This window comes from Oxyura jamaicensis, chromosome 1 (assembly GCF_011077185.1).
Source record: "Oxyura jamaicensis isolate SHBP4307 breed ruddy duck chromosome 1, BPBGC_Ojam_1.0, whole genome shotgun sequence".
NCBI lineage: Eukaryota > Metazoa > Chordata > Aves > Anseriformes > Anatidae > Oxyura > Oxyura jamaicensis.
Genome location: NC_048893.1, coordinates 109,397,763 through 109,413,648, shown reverse-complemented (window position 1 = coordinate 109,413,648; position 15,886 = coordinate 109,397,763). Strand labels below are relative to the sequence as shown.

Genomic DNA, 15,886 nt, shown 5'->3' with positions numbered 1-15,886 from the left:
GACCTGGGTGTGCTGGAAATTCTTAGGGGTGGGAGCTGTGGGGGAAGCAGGACCTCTACAGTCTAACAAGGACCCTCTTCAGGGAGGCAGCATAAGTAGGTTGTTGCTCTCTTGCCAGTCCAGGAGCCAGTGGTGTGGAATAAAAATGTTTCATGGCCCTTAGGAAGCCACCAGGTGATGTGGGTGTGCCTTTTGTAATCACGACTGTCAGCCTGTCCCATGCACAAACCACTGTGGGGACCCGTGTCCTTTTCCTGAGCCTTCTGCTGAACCAGCACTGCTGGTGCATTTCTGCCTCCCTCTTTCTTTTATGTCTGCACAAAACAAAAAACAACCAAAAAAAAAACACCACAAAACCCAACCACACACAAGCGCATGCACACAAAAAGCCAACAACAAACAAAAACCAGGCCAACGTGCTAAGGGGCTGGGTTTTAAGGCTGATGGTATAGATATTGAGAATCATTAGGCCATTTATTTCAGGGGACTGGTGTGAAACTCTTGGGCTATGCTTCAGCATCGCTCTCCCCATCGCTGCCTTTGCCCACTAGCCACGCGAACCGCTAGTTTACGTGTTCTCCATTTCTGCCTTTTCCAGCAGCCCTGGGCTCACGTCTCCAGGTCGCCGGCAGTAACAAACAGTTGGAGTGCAGCGCTGACAGCGCATCTACCACAATCAATCTCTTTCCCCGCGCGTTCGAGGTTCGCTTTCAGCAGTGTCATTAGGTGGAGCTGCAGCCTCTGGCGCTTCTTGGAAGCTCCGTCTCTGTCGTTCATTAAAGGCACTGAAGAGGGATGGTAACCTCAGGATAGATTAATTATCATCATTGCCTCCAAGTACATCGTGCCCAACTCTGTGAGAGGTTTTCTAGGTAATAGAGAGATGAGGTCGCTACAATAAGGAAGCTGCAATTAAAACTCGCGGTGCTGATATAGGAAAGGAAGAGAAGGAGTTGCCTTGAGGAACAGAGCGGTAGAGTTCACGTTGAGCTTCATTCCGCTCTTCTCCTCCTCACCCTGTATCGCAGGCCCTGCTCTGAGGTAAGGAGATAAGTGCTGATCAAGTAAATTTGCATAACTTGGGCCCGTGGCAAGCTTAGTTATGCTTGCAGGTAGGCTCCTTCCATCCCACACCAGCACAGCCTGCTCCTAACCCCCACGCATCACTGACCTGTGACCTGCACCCACGGGCAGCTGGGGACACTCACTCCAGGTAGGTCATATCCAAGAGATGATTTTATTTGAAAGGTAGGAGAATTAGTTGATTATTTTTGTAAAGATGTGTCCGTCTTTCCTGCAGCCTGCTTTACAACTACCTGAAAGGAAGCTGCAGCAAGGGGGCTGCTGGTCTCTTTTTTCTCAGGTGACACGTGATGAGACACAAGGAAAGGGTCTCAAACTGTGCCGGGGAGGTTTAGGTTGGATATTGGGAAGAATCTCTTCCCGAAGAAGATAGTCAAACATTGTAATGGGCTGCCCTGGGAAGTGCTGGCGTCCCCATCCCTGGAGGTATTTAGAAGATGTGTAGACGTGGCACTTAGAGACATGGTCTGGTAGGATGGCTGAACTTTTGGTGATCTTGCAGATCTTTTCCAGCCTAGATGATCCTGCAATGCTGTGCTTTTCCTCCAGACCGGAGAAAAAAAATGTCAGCAGCTGTGTTAACACCGCTGTGAATGGCAGGGACGGGCACTGTGTAAGATGCTGTAGGGGATGGAAGTGGCCCAACACATGTTGCAGTAGTGTTGCAATCCTAGAAAAAATTGTGGTCTCCATCTCATCATTTGCAATGCCCTTGTGGTCCAGAGGAACTGCATTACTGCATCAGTGGGCGCAGCTCAGAGATGAAACGTCCCAGCAGAGGTATGCCTAGTCGATGCTACCTCTGTGTTTGTTTTCCCACAGATGTTGTAGTTAGGGAAATGCGTAGTTTTTTTTTTTAATGTGTTCTTAGTTTGTGCGGGTTGCTATTGTCTCTAAGTTCAGCAGGACACAGGGAATCATCAAACAGCATGTGGTTCTGTGCAAGGAGCGCACGCTGCAGCTGAGGGGCTATACCGAGGGATGCATAGCTTGACACCAGTTTCTTACCAATTTTCCCTAAATGCCTGCTCTGGCACTGCAAGGCAAAATACTGGGTTAAAAAAAATGGCCAGTTATGGCTGTTTTTATGTAGGAGCTGGTCAGTGTTTCCTGGAAGAAATGATTCACAGCCTGTACCTTTGCTTCAAGGCATTTCAGATGCTGTGTGCCCTGTCAGATGTTCATGTCTTCTGAGTCAGCCCACACCCTTTTGCTTTTTCTCCTGTGAAATGTGTGGCAAAGTGAAGAGGAACCTGGCGGAAAGCGCTCCAGGTGGAGCAACACCACTCTCATGCTGCCTTTTTCTGTACTTTCTGTTCTGAAGTCCCAGGACTTTTATTTCCTTCTACTTGGTTGTGATCACAGAAGAAAGATATCCCACGTATGCTCATGTACTAACCAAAGAATGATTTACTCTTTGGATTATAAAGCTACAAACAAGTTGTTGCATAGCCCAAGCAGCTACCTGATATTCAGGGCTAGGTGGGATCCATCCAATCAAAGAAAACTGGGTGTTGTGGTTCCTGCTTGCTTTGTCTGGTTTAGGCTGCAAATATTGAAAGCTTTCCTCCTTGAACCGCAGAGGTGCTCAGCAGCAGGCAGTTTGCTTGCTCACCATGCCCACATCAAGCTCCCCCTTCCCTCTCACATTATGGTATGGGGGGAGCCCCATTGCATCGGGGACACTTCTCTTGCAAACCACCAACCACCTTCACGCTGCTCTTTTGCCTTTCTGCTTCTAGTGAAGACCTCGGCTAGGCTGCCAGGGCATAGCTGGAGAAAGTGTGGCCAGCCGTGGGTCAGTGAACCAGAAACACAAAGCATCCCAGGGCTCCTGCAGGGCAGCAGTGTGTACACTGCCCGCATCTGCTGTTTGCTCGAGGAAGAAAAAACGACCCTAGCGGAGAGATATGTGTGCAGAAAAGCTTATCTATACCTGCTGTAAAGCACACATCTTCTTTAAAAGAAGAAAAGAAAAAAAAAGTCAGGAATAGCTCTGCCTTTGCAAGCCTTCCTCGATAATGCAGGCAGGGCTGGACCTAACGTTACTTGCAAGCGCAGGAAGCTGTGGGTGGCGTGTGTGAGGACGTAGCTTTGATTATTTTGTCTAAATGACTGGAAAGGTATTTTGCTTTTTTGCTTCTCAGGATGCAAGGTTTCCCTTCCCCCATGACCTGGCTCCTTTTCTGAATGAGTGCATTTTTGAGAATGCACGTGGAGGAGCCTCCTCTCACGGCCTTAACCTACCAATTTAGTGCAAATTCTTGTGAGATTGGAAGGGGCGTTTGAACAGGTATTTCTTTCTGTACTATTAGAGGATCTTTGATCTTGCTTTCTTCTGGCAGTGCTGACAGCAAAACTGGTTTCTGAGCATAAAACATCCCTGCTTCTTGGTGTACGCGGAGACCTGTTGATAAAAGCGTGGGTACAAAACGCTCCCTGAGGTGGCTGGATTCAGAGGAGGAAAAGCCAAAGGTTCAATAGCATCGTTGCTTAAGCAAAGGAGAACAATGCAAACTTGTCAGGTTTTCAATACTTCAAACATCAGGAGGATGAATAAGCCTCCAACAATGCAGGGATTCTGTTGTGGCTTCCCAAAACCCTTCCAAAAATCCTTCTGCACAAATCATTGCAGATAACAACCCTCCTCTGCCCACAGACATTTGGCTGTGCAAGAGCTGCTTTGCTTGGAGATCCTACCGTCAATGACTGTGGACTTTTGAATACCGGGGGGTCCAGCATGTAATCTTTGATTTTTGCCATCTGATTGAGCCAGGATTGTGGTTTCCAGGTTTTTTTCCTGACCCTGCCACGAGGTGGGATAAGCAGCAATGACCCCTGTCCAGTCATCTGCTCTCATTTCTGCTTCCTGAAGCCTGCATCAGATGTGTGCACACTCTTCAGAGACGTGCCTTTTTTATTTCTTAATGAAGTCTGACATGAATTTCGACTTCTGTGCACTATGAAGGAGGAGAAAGTTTACAGTATTTTCCACTCACTAATTAGTGTTAGCATGACACTGGCATCAAAGTATGGAGCTCTGCGGCGCTTTTCCACTGCAGTCTTTTATCTTTTTACTCTTTGCTCCTAATGGTTTATTTTTTATGAGTATATAGCTTTTGTACTTCTACCTGGTTTAAGTGAGAACTTCAGACAGCATCTTTAAATCCTCCCTCAGAATGCCTGAAGTGTTATTTAGCTGAACTTTGCTTGAATTAATCTTTTATTTTGAAAGATTTGTGTAGCTTCACTTTCTTTATACCTTCACAGCGAACAAGAACCTCATTCCAGGTAGACAACCTGAGGAAGAAGATGTGGAGAGCCTCTAGCATGCACGGCTCCTCCTGGCTGTGCCTGGGACCTTCCTGCTCTCCCCCTGCCCTTCCTTGATAGTGGCTGAGGAGAGAAGGGCTTTCAGGGCTGTGATCCCAACCAAAGCTGTGACCTGGGTGAGCATGGGACCCCGAGGTGCCCTGGTGGCTTCCCGAGGAGATCTGAGGAGCTCACCAGAGTGGGCCAGCAGTGCCCTCCCTCCTCAGCTTGAGTCCAGCCGGCGTTTGCAGGGCACTTTGAATACAGGCTGGAAGGGATCGTGCTTCTCAAAACGTGGTTTTGATCACTCGCCTTTAGCTTGCTGGCAGTGATGCTGAGGTTACAGGGGTTATGTCAGAAATGAGAGGTAAGAGTCGGGTTGCATCCTCACGAGGCTGCTAACCGTATCACCCACTGCCTGGGGTGTGCCTGCACGGCTCCAAGACTTCTCAGGTTCATCGCACAAAAGGAAGAAAATGGCTTTTTTTTTCCCCTTTTTCTGGGGGGGAAGGGGCAAGGGGAGACTCATCTAGGGCCTCCTACACCCTCATGACGTTGTACCATGCATGTGGGGTCAGACAGGCACACTCGCTTTCTGCAGGGCGGCTGCAGGTTGGCAGCAGCAGGGCACCAACGTGCTGCGGGCTGGTCCCAGGGGGATGCAAGCCCCTGCTGGGGCACCTGAGCACCTTGAGGAAAGCCCGCACAAGTGAGGAAGGGAGGCAGCAACTAACCTTTTTTAATTTTCTTTCTTTTTTTTTTTTTTTTAAAGTTGCAACTTTGGATGGGTTTGGTCAATATGCCAAGATTGACTTGGAAACCCTTGAGAAGCTCTCAGACCCAATCTGGTATTTTAATGAGCAAAATATTCTGAGGGAGGCAGAAGTGAGCAATTTCTACGGAGGAACTACGTGGGGTTATTGTTTTCTGTCTCAAAGATGCAAAGGGAGAAGGATGTAGAGGGAAACAGAGAGCCCCTATGTAAATGGCATTTCCACCCTTGCAAAGAGCATTTTTAAAACATCTTTTCACAGGACCGAGCATTTGTAGGGGAGCCTGGTGGGTAAAGAAAAAAAAAATCCTCTGGTTTTTAAGTACCAGACTCAACCTATTTGAGTAAAAATTATTCACAGTTTGTTTAAAAAGAAAAGGAATGGACTATTTGGTAAGCAATGTGTCCTGCTGCTGGATGCCAGCGCTGCCAGTGGCTGTGGACAAGCAACCAGCTGTTTGCCCAGCACCGAGCAGAGACAAGGTGCAAATTGCCCAAAATGCTGTCATTGGAAAGGGGTAGGAACTGCCACGCAGGTCCTGCTGGAGCTGATGGCCACAGCCTGCTCTTGGGAGCCATAATTTGGAGCGTACGTGAATTTGTAGCTGACGATGCAGCCTTCCCACAACACTTGGTGCATGGCTGGAAGAGCAAACTGCGGCATCGGTCACCACTAAACCAAATTTTCCCTGTCTGGTCATTAAAGCAATGATTGCTTGCTGACTGGGGATGACTCATCTCAATCATCACCATAAAAATGTAATGCTCCAGCCTCTGTGCCTCTACTGGCATCCAGGAATTACTCTTCAGTGCAAGGGAATTGAATTTAACCTTGTTGTGGGGGTTGGAAGTTTCTCCATCCAGTGTCTTTTTCCAAACGCTGCAGGTGTCAGCACATTTTTAATATAACATGGTGGGGTTTTATGGTCTAAATTGCGTTTTGTTGGCAGGCTGCAAATGGCAAGCCTACTTCTGCAGCTGGTGTAAAGCCACGCTCCGCTGCAGCTGCACCGCTTGGCGCTGACTGCGGATCCGAGCGGCGGCACTGCTCCTGCTGCTGCAGCCAGCTGCGGCTCTGCGTTGATGAGGTTTTCCCACGGGGGGCCAGCCAAGACAAAATACAGCCACTTGGTGGGAAGGTCTTCCAGGGACGGGGGATGGAGTGGAGCCCCGGTTGTCCTCCCCTCCTCTCGGCCAGCCGTGAGGAAGCAGAGGTGAGCTGAGCCCGGCTCAGGTCACTGCAGGACCGGAGGAGACCAAAGGCACCTTCTGAGTTACTTTTCTGCGCCCTTTCATTTCTGCTCAGGGCCTTGACAGGCAACCCAGAAACGCTCTGAACATGAGTTTGCACAGCTCTCCAGTGATTTCCCCTGGTTTTGAGGGATTAACGAGGTACGTATGGGAAAGTGCCAAAGATAATGATCTCCTGGACAGCAGTAAGTTAGACCTTATCTCTTAGTGTGAGAGAGCCACAGCAGCAACCTTTCTAAGACAGAGCAAAGAGTCCTTGAAAGAATAAACTATTTTCTCTACTCCCCACACCTACTTTCTTACTCCCCACGCCTTTCTTTCTTCAAAACAACACTGAGACCAATTTATAAAATTTCCCTACCACCCCTGGACGGATGGATCCAGGAGATCTGCAACCTCCTGTGCTTGTGAAATGTCCCTTATCTCCTTCCAGAGCTGACCTGCGTTCACTTTCTGACAGATCCAGTCACTCCACATGTCATCATTAAGGTGAAGACAATGAAACCTATGGCCATTGATAGATCCAGGAGGGCAAAGGAACTTCTGGAGTGGCTTTGTGGCTTTGAGCCTAGCCTTTATAAATTGCCTTTGTTACGTTAAAAAAAGTAATCTCCCTCTCAGGTCCAACCAAAGACAAATAGAAGTTATGTGGATGTGACTTTAAAAAATAATGAACTAATGGAGTTGGTCTTGTGAAACTAAGACATAGCCCTCCTCTCAGCTGTAGCGGCGCCATGGTTTGATGGAGGAAGTGAGATCCCACACTGACCTTGAGATCTCCCAAGGACAGCCCTTGTGTAGGCTCGCTCAGCCCCACACACCCATGAGGTCCCTTTCCCAGTGAGAACGTGTTCGCATGTTTTAGCATGGGTTTGGCAAATGCTGCCCCAGCACAGACCAGGAGCTCTTGATGGCCTCTTGTCCTTCATGCCAGCAAGGGAACTAACAAGGAATTGGGCTGCTGTTGCTAAGCCCTGGCTCAAAATGCCTCCCCTGCATCGCGGCAGCTCCCTCTCCCAAAAGGAAGGTCACGGCTTCCAGCCCACGCCGAGACATTCTCTTTCCCAACACATTCAGCTATGGGAAGAGGAAGTGCCGTGATCTAATTTTCTCCCAAATTTCCCCCACGAAGAGGAAGCAGGGCCCGCCTGCCTGCTCCCTGCTGTCACCAATGATGCGTGCTCTCTTCTTCCTGCCCCATCTCCTGCTGGACCCTCTCTGGTTTGGGGTGCGTGTTTCAGTGCCCTCACACCAACCAGCAGCCGAGAGGGGCACAGGCAGGGCCCTGTCCTCACCAGCTGCAGACACAGAGCCCTAACCCTACCTTCAGTCCTTCTGTGGACCAATTTGTTTCTTCTGTGTGACCAATTTGTTTATCAAGCAGCGCACTGCTTCCCTAATGAGCCACCGCCCACCCTTAGAGCATCTCCTTTTAACAGCCTGCCCCCTCAGTGGGACACAGCAATACCCCAGGCAGTGAAGGCACAGGCTGTATCCCCCATGTCCCTAAAAACACAGAATGAAGCTCCCGAAGGCAGATACACAGCCTTGGGAAGCTGGGTCTGTGCTATCCACACCACAGCACCCTCCGCGTGTGTTTAAATTCAGCTCCCTTACAAAGCTAACAAATCCACTTTAGAGCTTCCAAGCATGCATTAGCGAACCTCCCTTTGGCTCTTCCCTAATGGAAAGCAGCTCTTTTTGGGTGAGGGGTGGGGGTCAGCCCCTCGGAGCAAGCTGTTCATGCTGGGCTGGAGGTGCAGCCCTGGGAATGCTTCCCCTTGTGCTGCCTCCCCTGCTCCCCTCAGCAGCACCCACCAGGGCTGGGTGCCCCCCGCAGGAGCCCCCCAGCACCTCCCAGCCCAGCACCCTTGGCCGGGTCGGTGCCCGCACCCTGCAGCAGGAGGCCGGCTCCCAGCACCCACGCCACGGGCTCCTGCCCTCCCCCAGCCTGGTGAGCCTGGGTGTTTTCCTGTTCACCTCTTACCTTTTGCACTGATCCCGGGGACGACGGGGACAGTGACGGCCAGGCTGCTGTCCCTGCAGGAGCCAGGAGCCAGCCTCTGCCCGCTGACACCCCGGAGGCACCAACCCAGGGGCTTCCCAGGGCTCACACCTTCCCCCTTCTCCTTCCCACAAGGGCTGGAGCCCTGCACCCAGCTGAGCTGAGCTGTCAGGTCTGTACCGGGCTGGGGACGAGGGCACGGGGTGGTGGAAAGCAGAAAGGCTCCAAGAGGCACGCCGCAGGGCTGAGCTGATGGAGGAGAAGAGGCAGCAGGGGTTTTGCCCGCTGGTTTTTGTTTGCTGTTCCAGTCGTGCCAGTGTTTGCCTGCTCTGCTGGGCTGGGTGTGAGCCCAGGGCAGCCGCATCTGGGAGGATAAACTTCACCGCTTGTTGTTTGGGGCGGATGCTGGGTTTTCCACCTCAGAACAGTGGGTACGTACACAGTCTGTGTAAGGGGTCTGGTCTTCTCCCCGGTGCTTTGGGAAAGAAATGATTGCACCCACCACGTGAGTGTTGCATTTTAGTGCTGCTTTTTGAAGTGTATTTAGAAGTGCATTACGGTGCATTTTGAAGTGGTGCTCAGGCAGGTAGTGATGGATGGCAGGTAGGATGGTCTGGAGAGGCTACAGAGGTTTTAGAGAAAGTTGGGGGTTGCTGGAGGTGTGTGCATCTTGTGGATATTTGAAAATCCATCCTTGCAACCCTGCCTGCTCTGTTGTACCATCTCAGATAGGCTCGCAGTGTCTTGGATGCTGCGTGCTTGCACCAATTTCCAGGAGCTGGAGGGAGGAAACGGGTCTCCCTTGTGCAATGCTCTGGCCTCCAGAAAGTTAGTTGTCTGACCTACCCATCCCTGTAATGAACAGGCAGGGAAATGAGCCGGGGAGGTCAGTAGATCCATTGCTTTATAATGTTGGAGAAGCTTTATAATTGCTTTACAGTGCTGGGAGGTGGGCAACATGCTGTGCTAACTTTTGCTGCTAGTGTAGCTCAGTTTTTTCTGTGCGATATCAGCTCCTGACAAGCTGCGTCTGCAGTATATTTTCTAAAGGTAGATGTGCCTCTGGAGTCCCTTGGTTAGTGATGTTCTTGGCAGCAAGGGGAGAGAGATTGCTGGAGACATCTGCTTGGTACAAATTAAAATAGAGGTCTTTTGATTTATGAGAGCTGAGAAAACAGTAATGGGAGAAGAGCATCTGCCATTTAACATCCACCTCTGTCTGCGCAAGGAATATCACATTTTAACCTCGGCGGGGAACAGAAGGACCGCTAGCCAAGGCAAATCAGCTTGCCCACATAGTGTTGGAGGACAAAATCCCCACTGGGCTGAGTCACGTCACCGAGGTACACAACATGACAGAAAATCGCCTCTTTACTTTTTAAGCCCTAGCGGTCTGCTGGGGCCCACCGAAGCTCAGCTGCTGGGAGCCAGCCCCGGGCGAAGCGGAGGGGGATGCAGCTGGCACCTCCGGGCTCCAGCCGGGCTGGGAGCACCCCGTCCACGTGTAGAGGCAGCCGGGCTGGGGCAGCAGGCTGCAGCCTGCCTTTCAGCACGCAGACCCGCTCTCTTCTGCCTTTGTTGGGAGCCCGCCAGACACAAGTCAGTTCTGATGTTTACAACATAGACAGAAGAGGTAATAAGTGCCAGATGCTCGGCAGCTGCTAATTGCTCTGCTTGAACTCAAGTGTCAGTCTGCAGCTCTGCAGTGGCACCCCCGTCACTGTGCCACCTCCTCAGCAGCGGGGATGTGACTGCCACAGCTGCAGCTGCTCGGCTGCGAGCACTTGGGTGTTCAAGAGATCAAGATGTGGGAGTCAGCCTGTCGGAGCATCGTCATACTGGAGAGATGTGGCCTCGGTTGTGCCCGGGGACAGCCTCTGAGCTGGCAGGGGGATGTGACGTGAGTGGGGCCTTCCCACACTTACCCACACACCTCCATCCTCTGGCTGCACAGCACATCCTGCTTCATGGCTCCAGGGGTAGCTGGGTCTTCCTGGGGCTCAGCCGGCTCAGGCCTCCACCACAAGCAGCCTTGTAAGCCAGAAGGCCTTAGTGTAAGACGTCTAGAGGTCTCTGTTCTCTTCTCTCACCTGTGCCCCACAGCTCGTGCCCAAGCCAAAGGTATTTGGGCAAGCACCAGGTACTCCTGTAGGAAGGGTGGGAGGTGCTGACCAGCGTGAACAGGCTCTGGTGTGCTTGGGCATAAGCAGAGTGGGACTTGATCTTCTCTACACCTGGGGGTTTTGGGGTGTATGAGGGAAGGGGGTGATGGATTTTTTTATTATTATTATTATTATTTTCCCCCTACTGGTGAAGCCTCATGGCCGCAAGTAACAGCCCACCTCTGTGCAAGTAAATCCCCAGGGAAACCTTTGCATAGAACAACAGCCAGGCTAAAGGTATGCCAAGTCATACCAGCCAGCAGACAGAGAAAGCAAACACTGTCCTAGGATCCTTTAATTTTCACTGAAATTGGATTGCATGCATGGTTGTACACCTGCTGAGAACCTGTTCATTTATAAGCAATATTTTAAAATGCTTTGGAAGGGGCTATTAAGCTACTTTAAGATACTTTTCCTTCTTCCACTGATTGTAGAAACTGCAGGTCATCCTCATCTAACCAGGGACATTTATGGTGTAGACCTGTCTCCTAGACCCCTGCTTTTGGTCACTTCTCAAATCCAGAAACCTGCCTTTGGCATCTCGGCTGATGTCCTAAACCCACCCTCTCCATGGAGATGTCACTCGGAGGAGGTCTCTCTCCATCTCCCACCATCTGCACTGCTGAGAAACTTGGGACTTGGACAGAAACTTGCACTGAGACCTCCACTTTTGCTTTGGAGGTAAATATATGACCCGCATCTAGTGTAATGGATGGAAAAGCAGCAAGGCACCTGGGAGCAGGATGTGGCTCAGGCTGCTGTGAACCTTAGGGAATTCCCTCTGAATTGCTGCCCAGTGAAAAAGTTGCTGAACTGGTAACATGTTTGCTCCAGGCAATCTTTAACACCAGATAGTGAACTGCCACTGCTCGGTGCTTGTCTCCCCCCGGCAGATAGGAGAGGTGAACCCCCTGCCATACACTGAAGCCTCCCGTTGGGTGATGTTGGATGGGGACCACCAACCCAGGTGAATTACAGGGGTGCAAACCAGCTCTGACAGATCTTGGGGTAGGCATAATTTTCACAGTTTTATTCGGAGAACCTCAAAGGAACCCCACAAGGGGACTGTGGCAGTGATGGTGATTTGTAGCTCATCAATATGCTCCTGGGGAGAGTGGAGAACAGAGATTTTGGGGGACAGTGAGATGTGATCATCTGTTATGGGACAGACCAGTGACACAGACAGCTCTTCTCAGTCCTGCAGTCCTTTAGAGCTGTAGTCAGCTCTAAACCAGTCCCAGAATGGATTTCAGTGGAGTTGAACAAGGTTCGTGCAGTAACGGATGAGGCCTTCAGGCTTGCTGAAATTTCAGGAGAAGCCTTCCTCCTTGGGAACCAGAGTGTGCCTCTTCCCCTGCTTCACCTCTCCTGTTATCACTGTCCGATGTGGTTATGGAGATGGGGCCGGTCCGGCAACAGGCAAAGTTATTGCAACGAGTTGTTAGCAGTTTTCCATTTTACAGTGTTGACACGTTCTACACAGATAGGAGGAGTAATCTCAGATAAAGGTTTAAGCTTCTTTTTCTCTTCCTTTCCCTTTTAAAGGATCTGAAAACAGCTGTGAAATGTGAATAGATTTTAACTATTGAGATCAAGCTGCCAAGATGTTATTTCCTGTAGCTTTGACTCATGCAACTGAAGAAATGAGTTGGATCAGAATATTGTTTTGTATGGGGGTTTTTGTCTCCCTTAGCCACCCCCAGGCTCAGCTCTATTTAAAACTGAAATACCAAGGCATATTCCCCTGTGTGCTCATTTTTCCTGCTGGCGAGGCACCTCATGGCAGGAACTGCTAGGAGTGGTGTGAATGAATCTGAGCCCACAGGAGCCTCACCTGGGCTCCCTGCGGTCACCCACTCACCAAGGGAAGGAGTCTGACTTCAGCTGGTGTGGGCTGATGCCACTCGTATCCCCCAGGACTGCATACTGAGAAGAGCAGAGCTTTCACCACAGAACATCCTGGTCTGGGTGTCTGAATTTCAATGAGACCCAGCTGCAAATCCATGACTGCACAGCTCAGAGGTCTAGTAAAATGTTTCAGACAAATCTGGAGCTAAAATCAGCGTAGGCGGTTGCATTAGCAGTTAATTTATACAATTGTTTGGTCATATTCATGTCTGAATTGATGGCATACTTCGTTTGGTCACAGCGACACAGAACACAGTAAATTGCTACCTTCCATGTGAATGACAGGAGGTCACAGAACTAGTGTCCCTTTCCTGCTTCCTCTAACTCCGTATCTTCTTCAATTTATGCTATTGCGAGGTGCAGACAATTCAGAGAAGCCTCCAGACACATCATATCCACTGCCGTGTCATTACCGGCAGCTGGAGGCTGTGTGCACAGCGAAACTCCCTCTTGCACAGAGGTCCTGCACAACATCTTTGCATCATTAATGTTGGGTGTAATTGCTGCCTGGGTCTTTTGGTGGCTTTCTGCCTGAGGGTTCATTTTGATCTTGATGTATTATAAATGAATATAATATAGTACTTCTTAAAAAAAAAAAAAAAAAAAGGTAAGCATGCTGGAGAATCTTTTGCTAGCATGCTGTGTCCTGCTCTCACAGATTTAAAACTGTAGAAAGCACTGACAGCCATCTTACGTTATTACAAGATTGCTGTCACAGAAGTCACCTTGAATAACAGTACCTTATTCAGACATGCTAAGGGCGAAAGCAGAAAGAAACTGTTGTCTTAATTTTTCTAGGGATATTTAAATTAAGCATTGTAGTGAGATTGTCAGTCATGTTACCTGGCTGCTGAGGCTTTGGGACTGCGGTGCTGATAGGGTTGCTCTTGTTAAAAGATTCACAGCTGGCATTGAAAGGGGAAAAGGACCATGAGTGCCATGGCTAGGAGGCTTTGAGTGTCCAGGTGCTACTTGGTGCAGCCATCTCCTGGCACATTCCTGATCTGCAGCAATGCCAGTGGAGGTCCTCCTAACTTGCCATTAACACAGATACTGCACAGCAATTTGGTTTGGAGGAGAAAGCAATGAACTACATGGGGGAGGCCCGTCTGCCCGTGAGAGAGAGGATGGAGGGAGATGCTTTTCCTTTCCAGTCAGCAACAGCCACTGCCGGGCAGGCAGTTGCTACATAACTCCCTGTGAACCACTTTCCTTTGGCAAATGGGGAGTTGCATTAAATAAGCTTGGGATATATTTCTGTCAGGTGTTTGTTTGCTTGGTCCTTGCATGGTGTATATGATTATGAGGGCTGCAGAAGAAAGGCAAGGCTCCTCAGCGGGGGTAGACATGAAGTGCTCGCTGTGGGTACTGAGTTATTTCCACTGCAGATCAGGTACAGAGGTTTTGTTTCCAGATTCAATCCTTAAGCTACAGGTAGAGGAGAGAGGGCTGAAGGAAGCCATGATAACAATCTTCAAAGCCAGAAGCAGTTGCTGCGGTGTGGAGACGCTCGTTGTACGTGTATGCCTCAGGGAAGAAGTCATGGGCTGTAAGTGGGTAGGCCTGGGCTGGGGGCCTGGGTGAGTGGCCAGCTGCTGGGGTGAAGCACTGCAGCAGTCTGTGGAGACTGAGGACATCACACTGTGGAGGGCTTCTAAGACAAATATTTGCAGGGGATGGACTTGTCCTCGCTGGCCTTGCTTGGCAGGAGTAGGTGAACTGGACCTCGCAGCCCCTCACAGCCTTCCTGCCTCTGTGTGTGCCCTCAGACAGATTCCTTCAGGGGGAGCCAGTAAGGGACACAGAAGAAACTTTATCTTGTCTGATGACATGTCCCTGGTTGTCTTCTTTTCTAGAAAAGCTACAACTAAGAAGGAAAGAAGCGCAAAGGACAGAAGAAAAAAAAAAAAAAAAAAGATGTTGGTGCTGTCTAACAACACAGCCCTGAGCTCCCTCTTCTCCAAGCTGCTTCAAGACCAACTGGAGCAGACAAATAGCTCTGCCCCGTCTCAGGTTGGCAGTGCCAGCAGCAGCCTTGAAATCATCTATGTGCTGATGATGGTCGGCCTCTTCGGCTTCTTCACAGTGGGAGTCATGGTGACCAACATCCGCGCCAGGAGGCTGGAGGACTCCCGTGACCCCTACAACATGTACATCGCAACAGACATTTGGCACAAGAAGGACCAGGAATATTTTCAAGCCAAGCTCATAGAAAATTACAAGCTCTGCTGTGTCTTTGAAAACCAGCTGGCCGTGGAGCAACCGAGCGCGCAGATTCCTGAGGTGAAGTCTTCCTAGCAAAATGGGAGAACGGACTGAACTATTCATGGGGACAACCCAAGTAATACCTGCTATGAACCAGGCTAGCTGCCGTCCCATCTGCAGAGCCACAGGTGCTGGCCTAGGTCAGGTTGAACAACTGTGAACTCATGGTGAAGCTGATGGGTTTGTGATGGACCTACTGCTGCAAAAGTGCCCGACCACCTTCTTAGAGCCACTGTAAGGTCAAGGAGGGAGGGATACAGCCAATGGGAGTATCGTGGGCTCATCAGCTTCACCTAGTGAAAAATGTAAATGTTGGTGTTGCCAGCATGAATGCTTGCAGTAGTCAGTGTAAGTAAAACCAATGTAGATGAAGCACAAACTAGAGGGTTTAACAGCCAAGTATGGCTTAGGCAATTATTTTCAAGTGCGACTATTGTCTTCCAGGAAGAAGTAGCAGAAATATTACCTTTGTATTTTAGTCCACTGTAGAATAATCATTATATACATTGCACAGTGTTGTGGATGACACGTCTCTTAGAATCTTTCGCATCTTTGAGACAAAACTTTAGAAAATGATTTTTTTTTTCTTTTTTTCTTTTCTTCTCTTTTTTTTCTGAAAACTATTTCTGTGGAATAATGCAGACTTCAGAGGGAATTTTTTCGTGACTGTCCCTACTTCCCACCAGGTCCCCCAGAGTAGCCTTGCAGACTACTTGTGTTTCTCCTGTTTGTGGATTGAGGTTGGTCTTAGCAGCAATATCCACCCTTGTACAAGGACCCAGTAACATACAGGCACAAATGTCTCGACCACATTTAATTATTGCACAAGACCTAGGTACTAGCACTTGGTTGGAAAGTGAATTTCCACTCTGTGAAGAGTAGTTTCCCAAAATCTCTGCTATTTAATCTCCAGTGCAGCTTATGTGACTGCTTATCTTGAAACCTGTGAGACGTTTATTTAGCTCCCCAGATCAGGCCCCACTCAGCACAGCTGTTTATTTCTTGCATATCTGACGTGAGGTCCATGCCAAGGAGGTTTTCCTGTCTGTGGCCTCTGCATGCCCTCCTTCCATGGGCTGTGACCACAGAGCTGCAAGGGGAAGGCAGCAGACGAACTCAACTGCTGTG

The 15,886-nt window shown here is 49.7% G+C and overlaps 1 protein-coding gene across 3 annotated transcripts; it reads left to right on the top strand.

Annotated features, from left to right (window-relative positions):
- The first annotated feature begins 961 nt into the window (after positions 1 to 961).
- KCNE1 (potassium voltage-gated channel subfamily E regulatory subunit 1) lies at positions 962 to 15,284 on the top strand. Of its 3 annotated transcripts, none has more exons than XM_035315718.1 (2): positions 962 to 1,041; positions 14,350 to 15,284. In XM_035315718.1, the coding sequence occupies exon 2, from the start codon at positions 14,411 to 14,413 to the stop codon at positions 14,789 to 14,791; it is 381 nt and encodes a 126-aa protein (XP_035171609.1). In that variant the 5' UTR covers positions 962 to 1,041; positions 14,350 to 14,410; the 3' UTR covers positions 14,792 to 15,284. The 3 variants fall into 3 exon arrangements, with proteins under 3 accessions (XP_035171609.1, XP_035171608.1, XP_035171607.1); XM_035315717.1 differs by lacking the exon at positions 962 to 1,041 and adding an exon at positions 8,096 to 8,372; XM_035315716.1 differs by lacking the exon at positions 962 to 1,041 and adding an exon at positions 8,096 to 8,595.
- The last annotated feature ends 602 nt before the right edge of the window (positions 15,285 to 15,886 follow it).

Bases quoted from the DNA above. Each gene is read 5' to 3' on its own strand.
- KCNE1 (XM_035315718.1), top strand. From the start codon at position 14,411: ATGTTGGTGCTGTCTAACAACACAGCCCTGAGCTCCCTCTTCTCCAAG.